The sequence below is a fragment of the Panthera pardus genome, unplaced genomic scaffold, assembly GCF_024362965.1.
Source record: "Panthera pardus isolate Hobbes unplaced genomic scaffold, ASM2436296v1 HiC_scaffold_8, whole genome shotgun sequence".
Taxonomy (NCBI): domain Eukaryota; kingdom Metazoa; phylum Chordata; class Mammalia; order Carnivora; family Felidae; genus Panthera; species Panthera pardus.
The window spans coordinates 100,755,008-100,767,596 of record NW_026527013.1 but is presented as its reverse complement, the minus strand read 5'-3'; the positions used below and the strand labels follow the sequence as shown (position 1 = coordinate 100,767,596).

The 12,589-nt window shown below is 37.2% G+C and overlaps 1 protein-coding gene across 1 annotated transcript in view; it reads left to right on the top strand.

Annotated features, from left to right (window-relative positions):
* COL28A1 (collagen type XXVIII alpha 1 chain) overlaps positions 1-12,589 on the top strand; it is a 174,193-nt gene that overhangs the window by 78,504 nt on the left and 83,100 nt on the right. The window contains exons 19-23 of the mRNA XM_053898079.1: positions 1,922-1,993; positions 2,744-2,812; positions 5,514-5,585; positions 9,089-9,157; positions 9,800-9,868. Of these exons, the coding sequence (XP_053754054.1) occupies positions 1,922-1,993; positions 2,744-2,812; positions 5,514-5,585; positions 9,089-9,157; positions 9,800-9,868 (351 nt within the window). The remainder of the gene's footprint in view (positions 1-1,921; positions 1,994-2,743; positions 2,813-5,513; positions 5,586-9,088; positions 9,158-9,799; positions 9,869-12,589) is intronic.

Below are 12,589 nucleotides of genomic sequence, written 5' to 3'. Positions count from 1 at the left end.
ATTTACTTGAATATTTGAGGGGGACACTCCTCAGAGCTTCATTGTTCTGTGTACCTTCTTCCTATCAGGTAATCTAGTCTGTGAATTTTTGATACCTGGCTTACCCAGACTCCTACCTTTGTCTCCTGAAATTGGAGAGATTTCTGAACTTTCTCCAGATTCTCCTTCTGTACACCATGGCCTGGAAACTACCCTGGCAGCAAACTGGAGAAAGTGTAGTGTTTACATAATTTTTTTCCCTGCTCCCCGGTATTATTAGCCTTCATTACTGGTGTCTAATGTTTTGAAGGATACTGTTTTATATATTTTGTCTGGTTTTTAGTTGTGTCAGGGAGGAAATTAAATCTGGCCCCTAATCCTGCATTTTGACTGGAAATTTACATTATATCTATATTCATAACTAGTCTGGTCTACAATGTAGTTTAGTCATCCTATTATTGTGTGACTTTAATTAAGGTTTTACTACCCTTGTGAAATAAATTGGGTAGACTTCCTTCTTTTACTGTTTTTCACAACTATTTGTATAAGATAGGGAATATCTGTTCTTCAAAGGTTAAAGAATTTATAAGGCTTGACTGTTAAGCCAACGAAGCCTGTGATCTTAGAAGGAAAAGAAGTCAGAGATTTTCATTACTGATTCAATTTTTTGATGCTTCTCGTTCATTTAGCTTGTCAGTTTCTCCTATGTCATTTAAGTGATTTATATTTTTCTTAAAGATTATTTATTAATGTTCTCCAATACATTTGTCTGAAATTGTCATGAAAATTTTTAAAAAATTTTTATTATATGTATATAGTTATATTTCCCTTTAACTCTTAATACTGTTTAACTATGACTTTTATTTTTAGTATTAGTAATTCCTGCTAGTAGAGGCTTATTTATTTTATTAGTTTTTAAAGGTAATACCCTTTAATTTTGTTACTTTTCTTACTTTTGGCTTTCAAATTTATTACTATCCGCTCTTATCCTTACCTTATCCTTCTACTTAATTTTAGGTTTACTGTGCTTTTATCTTCACGAGTTTGTTTTTTTTTTTAGCTAAGTTAGGTGAAATGACTTTCACTTATTTTTAATATTTTTGCTGTTAATGAATGCAATAAGCACTCTGGCACTGTTTGAAGATAGCACATGTTATCTCTAAACACTTTAAAGGGTGTATTCTTAAATACAAATTAACTTGAAAGCAAGTAGCAGTACTGAATATTAGAGCTGAAATTTCACTTTCATGTTAACTTCTTAGGGTTGCTATACAAAGAATCACACACTGTGGTTCAACACAACAGAAATTTATTATCTCACAATTCTCGAGGTTCAAAGTTGAAAATCCAAGTGTCTGCAGAGTCATGCTTTCTCAAAAACCTGTAAGGAAGAATCCTTCTTTGCCTCTGCCCAGCTTCTGGTGCTGGCTGCCAATCCTTGGCATTCCATGGCACACAGTGGCACCACTCTTGTCTTTGCCTCTGTCATCACATGGAGTTCTTCCCATGTGTCTGTCTTTACATGGCGTTTGCTTCTTCTTCTAAGTACAGAAGTCATATTGAATTAGGGCCCACCCTGATGATCTCATTTTAACTTGGTTACATCTATAAAGACCCAATTTCCAAATGATGTCACATTCACGGGTACCAGAGGTCAGGACTTTGACATATCTTCTTTGAGGTTACAGTTCAATCCAGAACAACATAATCCAAAACTCAGATCCAAGAAGTTGAAGTAACTTGCCCAAGGTCAAATAATTTCATTACTACTGGTTACTACTCAGATTTCTCCATTCAGAGGTTTGTTTCAAATATTGTAAGATATACAGTTGGTAAGTGCCTCAAAATGGTGGTGCATAAATATGAATTTAAATTATGGTCAACATGACACTTATAGATAAATATGAATTTCTGGGACATAAAATCTTTGCTCATCCACCAGGGGGAGCCAGGCTCAACAGGGCTCCCAGGACAACCAGGAGTACCAGGAGAGGATGGGGCTGCAGGAAAGAAGGTAACAACAGTACGTTTTTCCGTGACTAGAGTAAAAACTATTGAACCACACTGATACCTTGGTCCTGCAGGAACTCAAAGTAAACCATCCAGGACAAGCTTAGCCTTTTTAAAACATCTCATAATTATAAATTCCTTTTCCACTTATTTCAGAGAGGAAGAGCACCAATTTAATGGGTGAACAGGGTCTCATGCTCTCTGCTTTCTCTCTGGTGTTTCGACCATGGTACCCTCCAGTGATCTAGTCCCTTTGTGATTCCTAGAAAGTACCTGAGTGTAGCCTTAGAGAAAAACACTTTTTCCCCCTCCAAAATGAGAGGCTGTAAATGCATTCAGGGAGTAAGGCCATTGTAAAGATTTTCTGAAGTGTTATGAATTGACATTTGAAATACTCATTTTTCAATATAAGTAGAGAAAAATAGCAGATGGAAAGGCTGAAGGTCTTTCCATTTTTTTTTCTTTTTAAGCCAAACCATCACATGTGAATGATGAGCCATAGGAAAGTGAGTATAGTCTTTGAAAATTGGCTGAGAAATTGGACTTTTTCATATTTCAGCGGCTCTGAGCTAAACTAGAGCTTGATATTAATTTATTAAAGTTGGTAGATTTCCAAATCCATTTTAAGACTAGAATGAAGGTCTTATTTCGGAGGGTCTCAGCAGAGAATCCACTGACCAGAAAAGGAGACAAGGTGGGCTTACACAAACTGTCCATGGAGAGTCAGCTAAGGCATCATTGTCATTTCCTCTAGGGAGAAGCAGGGCTTCCAGGAACAAGAGGCCCAGAAGGACCACCTGGAAAAGGACAACCTGGCCCTAAGGTATGGAATTGACAAAGTGGTGAGGAAAGCAGATTGCCCGAGGAGACAACTGGGGAGAAATTCGATTGTTAGACTGGTATTCCTGCTATGTTACATGTGTTTACTTCTGGTTTAAAATTATGGATCTAGCTTGTCGGAACCTTTGAAAGACAGCAAGTATGTATCATTCATTTTTGTTTTCCTAAGATCTATCATAAGACCCAGATAATAGGAAGAGTTCAACACATGTTTTCTCAATAAATGCCCACATTGACATTTTAGAAACAGAAAAGAAGCCTTGAAATACATCCTTGAGACTTGAAAGTCTATATATTTTCTTCAAAAATTTATAGAATCTCACACAAAGCAATAAGAAATAAGTCATAATCCCAACCTTATTAAATGGAGGTTGCACTTTCACAACTTGGCCTAAGTTTATTTTGCACATTATAGAAATGCTGGTTGAATAACATCTTTATAGGTCAAGATAAGAATATCCAAATTCATCGACAAGACCACGAGTGACATAACCTACAGACTCTAAGGTGCCAGATGTTCCTGCAGTTTTCGTATAGTCATCAATGTTCATATAAAGATTATGAAGAATTACATATGAGTAAAGTGAAAATAAAATCTGTATAATTATTAGTGTTCTATTTATAATTGTATTAAAATGGTCATTGAAAACCTAAGAAATCTATGTTTATGCAAATATTGGCTAAAATTGAGTCCTTAACCTTAATTGTAAGAATTTGAAATTTAAATTCATTTGTAGAATTTCAAACAGTTTAATTTATTGACTTACCAGACTATGAGATCTCTTTTTTTGTGGGTGAATGTTGACAGAGAATACCTTTTTCACATCGTACAAAAACATTTTTAGAAATGCTCGTCTATTAACATTCAGGAAAACGAATGTTTTCTAGAATATACTTTCAGAAAATAGACCCTTGGAGTTAACCATTGAAGCTGAAGAATGAATGATGTCTCTGAGAAAGAGAGCTGAGGTTTGAATCCCACCTTGTGGTGTAGCTGGAAAAGAACATTCACAATAGTGTGAAGATAAACAGAATAGCTATCATGTTAGGGAAACCAAGGAGAGGGGGTTTCAAGAGGAAAGCAATTGGTGGTGTTGAATGCTACCAATAGAGCAAGGACAATGCTTTGGAAAAAGAGGGCTCTGGATTTGTAGCTCTGAGGGGTTTTGTGGTTTATGAAGGGTGATGGAGAAGAGTGGTAGGAATATATCACACAGCCCAGGCATGCTCTTGTTCAGTGTTGGCACTTTATTACCTTTAATTGGGTTCCTATTGCTATCTTCTGGGTTATTTAGGTCAGTAAATTAAACGTGGGAGTAAATGGAAGAAAATAACTAGTTGGGGTTAGATTTTGCCTCCATTGGCAAATGATAATGATACAGTAAGTTCATGGTACAATAACATTCAACTGTTATTTTTTATCACCCGTGTCACTGCTCTTTATTAGTTCGGACTTTGGGGAGTTAATTACAATCTGTGGGTGTAATACGAGTTCACCTCTTCTTAACGGAGTGTCTGCATTGCTGATGACCTTGGGAATGTGTCAGAAATGTGAATTCTTGGGTTTCAATGCAGACCTACTAAATCAGAAACTGTGGATGTGGGGCTCAGCACAAACCCTCCACGTGGGGTGACAAGCCCTCCACGTGACTCTGATACATGCTTAGGTTTGAAAACTGTGTTATAATCATTTTTTATCTGATAAATGATTAAATGGTTTCACCTGCAACCCCCAAATTCATTCCTTTGTTGAGCTGAGCACACATTTAGATAGGATACCTTGCAACTGAGCCCTAGTTTAAGGATCGCTTTGTAATTCTCTGAGCTCTCTGGTTGGAGGTCACAAAATTCTTTCAGAGAAGCATAAGGTTACACAACCAGGCTGAGGAACAGCCAGTAGGCAGTTTCTAACTCTGCTCCAGGTTAATGCTCATGGATCTTTCTACCAATAGAATTATTGGTCTCCTTCGGGAGATAGAGCTAGACTCCTCATTGAGGAAGAAATGGGGCTGGATTTGAAAAATCTGGTTTCCTTCAGTGGTAACATTTTGTGTAGCTATTTCATGCTTCACTACCTTGTTGCCACTTCTTTTTAAAATTAGATTTTTTTCCATTCAACTATAATTAACATACAGTGTTTTGTTAGTTTCAGGTGTGTAATATAATGATTCAACAATTCTATACATTTCTCAGTGCTCAAGATAAGTGTACTGTTCAACCCCTTTACCCATTTCACCCATTCTTCCACCCAACTCCCTTCTGGCAACCACCAGTTTGCTCTCTATATTGGAAAACATCTCATTTTACGTTTCAATACTGAAGTGGCGTCAAAGCTGAAAAAACATAGGTAGCTCTCTTTTCTGAAACTGTGAATGTCTCAGAAGCATCTGTTAATAAACCAATGGTGAAAAGAATTGTGAATTCAAACTGAAGTCCCCAAAGAGAGATACTGAGCTTAGATTGTTAAAAATATTAAATCACATTGAATAAATGGTGAAGACTGAACAATTCTGAAGTCACCCTATCTGCTCAAGAACATTGACAAATCCCATGCCACCCAGCAGGACTTGGGACACATTGCTAGGAAATCAGTGTTGGTTGATAACAGGGTCCTGATAGGGTTGTTAGAAGAGCGAGGATGGTTTGTTAACACAACAACTATCTTTTTATAATTATTTCATCAGGGTGATGAAGGGAAGAAAGGGAGCAAAGGAAATCAAGGACAGAGGGGATTTCCAGGGCCTGAAGGGCCGAAGGTATGTTTCTTATATTCTCATTTGTGCTCTTGGGAGATTGAAATTGTGTCTGGTTTTAATAGAATAGTAGATTTCCACTGCAAATTGGATTCCCTGGTTCCTACTCAACAAATACAAAACAAAACTCCCAAATGAAAAAGGCTTTAGAATAAGCATACTATTCCAGACCAAACAGGATGGAGTAAAGAGTCCACAAACTATGTCATCTTCACTGGAACATTTATGATTCTTAGAGACAATCTGTTTGTCAATTCTTTCAACTTACCACCAAATATTCAGAAGTTGGGATGAAGTTATGACTGTAGGAGATACCAATTCTCTACCATCCTTTTTTGCTAAACAACAGCACAATTCCAGACTAAGGCAGCACAGTGATGATGAGGAGTGGGGCTTCAGAATGCGGTAGAGTAGGATTTTCATCCTGCCCCACCCTGAACCTTTCTGGGCCCGTCACTTCAATCACAGAAAGAAAGTAAAAATAGTACCTATTCTAAGATTGCTGTGAAGATTGAAAGAGTTAATAAAGCACTTAGCACTGTTCCTGGCACATAGTACGTGGAGCTATTCAGAGAGTAAAAAATCAATACTGTGAAATGGAAAGTAGGAGATATATGTCCTGATAAAGTGATCAGGACAGGGTGCTGAGAATGAAGAAAAGGAAATTGTGAGACAGGCAATTAGGTATGTGTCCTGACTTAGCAGGAGAGAATATTGAGGTCATTTGGATGTGTCAGGAAACAGAAATTGCAAATCTAAGAGAGTTCAGGCTTCTAGGAAGATGCTATTTGTAAGGAGACAAGGAGCATGTTCAAGGACCAGATATTAAAAAAAAACAACTAAAAGGGAAAAAAAATGGTATCAGCCACATACGAGCAGGTAGAAAATAAAGCATTCTCTGTAGACCAGTTATTAAGCTTCAGTGTCCATCAGTGTCACCTGGGAGCTTGTTACAAATCCATATTTCTTGGGGCATCTGGGTGGCTCAGTCAGTTGGGCGTCCGACTTCAGCCCAGGTCATGATTTCATGGTCTGTGAGTTCGAGTCCTGCATCAAGCTCTGTGCTGACAGCTCAGAGCCTGGAGCCTGCTTCAGATTCTGTGTCTCTCTCTCTGCCCCTTCCCTGCTCATGCTCTGCCTCTCTCAATCTCAAAAATGAATAAATGTTAAAAAAAAATTTTTTAATTGTATTTCTTGGTGCCATGCCTGGATAGCGTGACTTAATAGGTGGGTGGGTCCTAGCCATCTGTGTTTTGTAAATAAGTGCCCTATGCTCCAGGTAATTCAAGAAGCACCTGATGAGAAATGCCGCCATGTAGGGAAAATGTTGTATTAGTATTAATAATAATGGTTATTCCTTATATCTTACTCTTATTCAAAATATTTTTTCTGTATTTTGAAATAGAGCTTTTTTGATGAAGAATTGCTATTTTTTAAAGCATAATCACAATTTAATACAGTCTTTAAGAGAATTCTATACTATGTGTATAATTTCTTATTTTAAAAGAATAGATTAAATCTAGAAGCATAATCTTGTTTACTCTGGTTTAAGTGAGAATTTTAATGAGTTGATGTTTTATCCTTGGCCATAGGATTGAACAGGGTGGTTGTCTGTTGCCAAAATCCTCACTGTGTCATGCGCCATTGCCTTATAGGTTCGGAATTAAAGACTGGTATGTGCATGTGTTGGCACGATCTGGGCCCTGGTTGGCTGGTGTGCTCAGCCTGTGGGTCGTACAGAGTAATCAGCACAGTGGGAGGGTCTCAGCGCTGAAGGTGAATGTGGTCTAGGGCACTAAGAGTCTTAGTGGTGAATCTGATTGATGGAGTCCCTCTTGGAGGAAACACGGGGGCCAAGTGGACAGCTCATGCACTTGGAAACAGCTCAATCTCTAAGGCAAGGGGAGGCAAATTTCTTGGAAAAGTATAAGTAGTAAATAATTTAGGCCTTGTGGCCAAGAGGCAAAATTGAGGATATTACATAATCACTTATATAACAATCATTTGAAAATGTGAAAACTGGGATGCCTGATAGAACATGTGATTCCTGATCTCGAGGTCATGAGCTCAACTCTCATGTTGGGTGTGGAGCCGACTTACAGAAACAAAACAAAATATGAAAACCATTTTTAGCCAATGGCTGTGTAAAACATGGCAGCAGGCAGGATTTGGCCTGAAGGTCGCAGTTTGCCACACCTATCCTACATCAGTAGTTTCCAAAGTGATTGATTATAAATCCCTACTAGCAAAAATGAATTCGACCACACCTCAATATAGGTTTATTTTTTAATTGTAAGTTTTATTCATAAACTATCATATTGTTATGATATTTACATAAATAATTAAAAATCTAAAAGATGAGATAAAAATATATCATGAAGCTTTAATATTTTCTTCTAGTATCCCAAATGGGTCATTTTGAACATGTCATGTTCTTTTAATGACAATTACTTTGCATAGTGTTCTAAAAATTTTTTTAAGGTTTATTTATTTATTTTGGGGAGGGGGAGGGCTTGCACACATCAGGGAGGGACAGAGAAAGAGGGAGAGAGAGAATCCTAAGCAGGCTCCATGCTGTCAGCACAAAGCCTATCACAGGACTTGATCTCACGAACCACAAGATCATGACCTGAGTCAGAATCAAGAGTTGGATGCTTAACCGACTGAGCCACCCAGGCCCCCGATGGTGTTTTTAAGTGAGGTATTTGAACCTATATCAGAACCAGCAGAAGTGCCTCATAAAATTCATATTCCTGGGCCCAGCCCCTAGAGCTACCGAATTAAAGTTTCTGGGGCTGAGACCTGACTATATTTTACTAAATTCCTCTTATGATTTCTCTACACTAAAATCTGAGAATCCTGGTCTAGAAGCAGGTGGGACAGAGATATTGCTTGGGTCTTTATTGAGAGTCAATATTGAGATGCCAAAAAATTAAATAAATAAGTAAATAAAAGACATGTTTGAAATTTTCTATTAAAAATTCCATTGTTTTTACCATAAGCTCCCTACTTCTGAAAAGGGATGTGAGATAGCATACAATAGAAGACTGATACATCATGGGCCATAAAATAAAATAAAATAACAAAGGAAAAAGTTATAAACTAAAAGGAACATTATTTGCCTGCCAAGTGTACCCAAGAACTTATGCTGGAGAAAGTTCTTGTAATTGAACACATAGTTCCCTCTGAGCTTCCTGGCACACAATACAAAATGGAAGCACCGTGAATTGCATAATTTTTATTGGCAAATAAAAGAATACACAAGAGATAAAAATTTCCTAATACTCAGAACTTAATTGAATGCATTTATTAAAGGCACTGAAATCTTAATCATTAAAAACTTTAGTAGTGGTTTACAAAGATGCTCAAATATTTTCACATTGGTCTGGGAAATAGGTCATAATATTTTAAAATGCTGGGAATGCATTTCTATTTTTCCTAATATAATTCCTATATATGATTTCTTTGCTTGCAATGTAGTAAGTATTTTGCTCTTTTTTTTTTAGGGTGAACCAGGAATTATGGGCCCTTTTGGGATGCCCGGAGCATCAATTCCTGGACCACCTGGGCCAAAGGTATGCATTCTTGAGAATACTTATTTTTTATATATACATATTTTAAACTTGGATCTTTGGCAGGTGGGGTGGGGAAAAAAATTCATGATACCAATGGACTAGAATTTTAGTTTTGGAAGAACCCCAAGATATTATTATCTAGTTCAACCCTGACAGTTCACAATTAAGCAAACTAAGGTCTAGCAGGAAATTTAAGATTAGAAAACAGATTTCTAGCTTCTGCTCTTGAACTTGTCACTTCATCATGAACTACCTCCACCAAATCCTGGAACCCTAATGCAAGTAAAAATGTACTGTGTTTATTCAGAAGAATCAGGTAGGATTAATAATCAGAAAGTCTGGCAGGAAAGAAATCTACTCAGGTTTAAGAGGTCCCCATTCTTACAGTCCAAGTATTTGAGTCTAGGTAGCCACCTATTTTAGTGGCCTTCCTCTAAACAGCTGTCATAGTCTTTACCAACAGGTTTTATTTGCTTAGGATTTGCAATCCCCCTCAAATACATTAGAAGAAGACACTACCTCAAGATCAGAGACTGATAGATCAAAGCCTTTATAACCTGGTTCATCTCTTTTGTGCTTCGTGCTGTTATGGCTTCTCCTGCTACTTAAAGCCTGAAACTGAACGTTATTTGAAATACACAGGGAGACAGGGGAGGACCCGGGATGCCTGGATTTAAAGGAGAACCAGGAATTGCTATTCGAGGACCAAAGGTAGGCTTTATTCATGTTCTTTCTTCCCTCTACGAGACAGAAGGGAAAGGGGATTTAATGCACAGTAAGTTTATAGTTGAGACTGTTCTACTCACTCTCTACATTGAAGAACTCAGTGCATTGTTTTTGTTTTTAAAAATCAAGCCATCAGATAATTTATTTTTCATAAATGTGGAGGAATGATAGCCCCTTATGGTAAAATTTTGGATGACTCAATAGTTGTTTGAAAATAACTCCTTTTGTAATGTCTGTGGTACAAGAGATTATCTGACCTCTAGCTTCTTTCATTTACATAGGAATGGCATAGGTGTCTCTTCTGCAAACCACCACTGTGAAAAACAAAGCAGAGAAATTTAACTCAATAAATCTTCCAAACTTGAACTTTTTGGACAGCGTTTTGCAGAAGAGATACTGAAAGTTCATGTTTGGAAGCTTTATTGAATTAAATTTCTCTGCTTCGTTCTCCATCTTTCAGTTATTTTAAATGAAAATGCAAATAATTATAGGAGAAGACGGCTTTCAGTAATCATATCTATTTTCCATGGCAACAAGGCACCATTTCCCTGTTCACACAAAACCCAGCATCGCAGCAAAATTTAACATTCCAAATGTCACAAGCACATCCCATCCCCGTTTATGAGAACAGGCTTCAGGGCTCCATAATCAGCACTTCATTAAATCAGTAGCATGTTGTTATGTGGTTTTGAAACTGGTTTTAGTTCTATCAGATTGCCTCTTGTGGATACAAGGATTCAAGTACTAACATCAGGGATTTTCAAACTTCAAAAAAGAAAACTAAGAACCATTTTTGAAATATAATGCAAAACCTATTATATACTGCAATTAAGTTGGAGTGGTCCTTTTAAAGGTCAAGGGAAGATCCTGAACTCCATTGTTCTTAATCACTTTAACAGTTGTCCTTGCTAGAGAGACAATCTTCTGGTTTATTGAGGACACAGAAGGTTCCCAGGATGTGGGATTTTCAAGCTAAAACAGAGAAAAGTCCAGGGCAAACCAGAACAAGATGGTCATCCTACTCCCCAGACACTGAGGTACATGGGAACCCAAGCTCTGTACGACACAAGGAGAAAATTCCAGATTTTCTAATGCTAATACTGCAGATAGGGCTTTGATCAAGAACATTGGGTAGCAGTTTTCATATTGTTTGATAACTTCCTGAATCTGCATATTCCTAGTTCCATGATTTAAAATTACGTCTCTCTACTTATACTGTCCTTTACAGTAGAAATAAAATCCAATTAAATGTGCAGCCTGGATTTATTAGCCCCTCCTGTTTTTTTTTACTGATCGCCATTGGCATTGCTAATGATGTAGTTAAAGTAATTTGCTTCTTTACTCCATGATTTTTCTAATCCCTTGGTCTCTAATGATACTCTTTCTGCCATTCTTCCCTAATGCGCTATTTTTTAAACCTTTGAGAGGTTAAACGTCTGATAGAAGTTTTGGCACATAATTCAGTTTTGTATATGACTTCAGGGAGCTCCAGATCCTCCCCTAAAGCCCATTGCAAAACACCAGATTGATATTTCTGCCCTAATTTCTATTGAACGAGAGACGCTTCAAAGGGAATTGCTCTGCAGGACATTTTCTTGAATCCAGCGCATAAAGGCCAAGTGACAAAAATTCTCTCTAGAAATATATTGTGAGGAGTCCAGAATAAAAATCTGAGACAGAACAGTGCCCCTATCCCTGCCCCCTGATATTTCCTATTAATATTAGAAGTAACAAGCTAGCTGAAAATTTTGCAGGAAGCAGGACAAGGATCTCTAGGTAAAAAATGTTTAGTTGTAAACTATAAATGTTTTAACATTTTTTTCTCCCCATGTGGGTGCCAGAGGATAAACAGTAACAGCTGTTGATAATCTGTTATAGTCTTGAAACTTAGAAATAAAACCTGAAAGTGAATCTTCATTCCAGTTTTCTTTTCCTTTCAACTTAACCAGGGAGCAGTTACTATTTTCTTCTGTCGTTGGCCTGTTCCTTGTGTAGGCATGGAAAGAAACGGATATATTGTTTTGGAACATGTCTTTATGTAATGTTTGGCGCTTTAACATTAAATTTGGTTGGATTAACACAATAAATTGCTTCTAGTGACTAGTTTGTTCCTTAGAGCTGGGGATATGCCAAAATTCACCTCTCCAGAAGAACTTGTTTTTGCTCTCTGTCACATAACTTGAAGAGATCATCCTGGGGTTTTGTTCATGATAAATAGTAGATTAAGTTCTTACAAGTGGCCACACGTTTCCTAGAGATCACTCTTAAGAAGGTTAATCCCATAAAACCAGTCTCAATTTAATAGGAAAAAACAGCTATTGTATTCATGATTTTCAAAATAAACTTAACTTTTTTATACTTAAAGAGTATGTAATTTTCTTCCCCCCAGTCAATCATTCATTCATAGAAGTAGAATTAGGAACAGCTTTTGAGAGTTGGATTGTGGGCAGCATTTGGCTTGGGATAACGGTAGTTTGATCTCAGAATTTGAGATCCTTGCATATAAGGAAAGCACTGAGAGTCCTGCTACTTTTTCCAATCTTGGGAAACAAAGGTCTGCCAATTACTAGTTTCTTTCTAATGTAAAACCCATAGGAATATGGACAGTTTTTAATCAAAATAGTTGATATGCGTTGAAAGGGTCATTGTAAGAGTTATCACAGCAACAGAATGGAATGTGATACAAAAAAAATTACACATTTTATA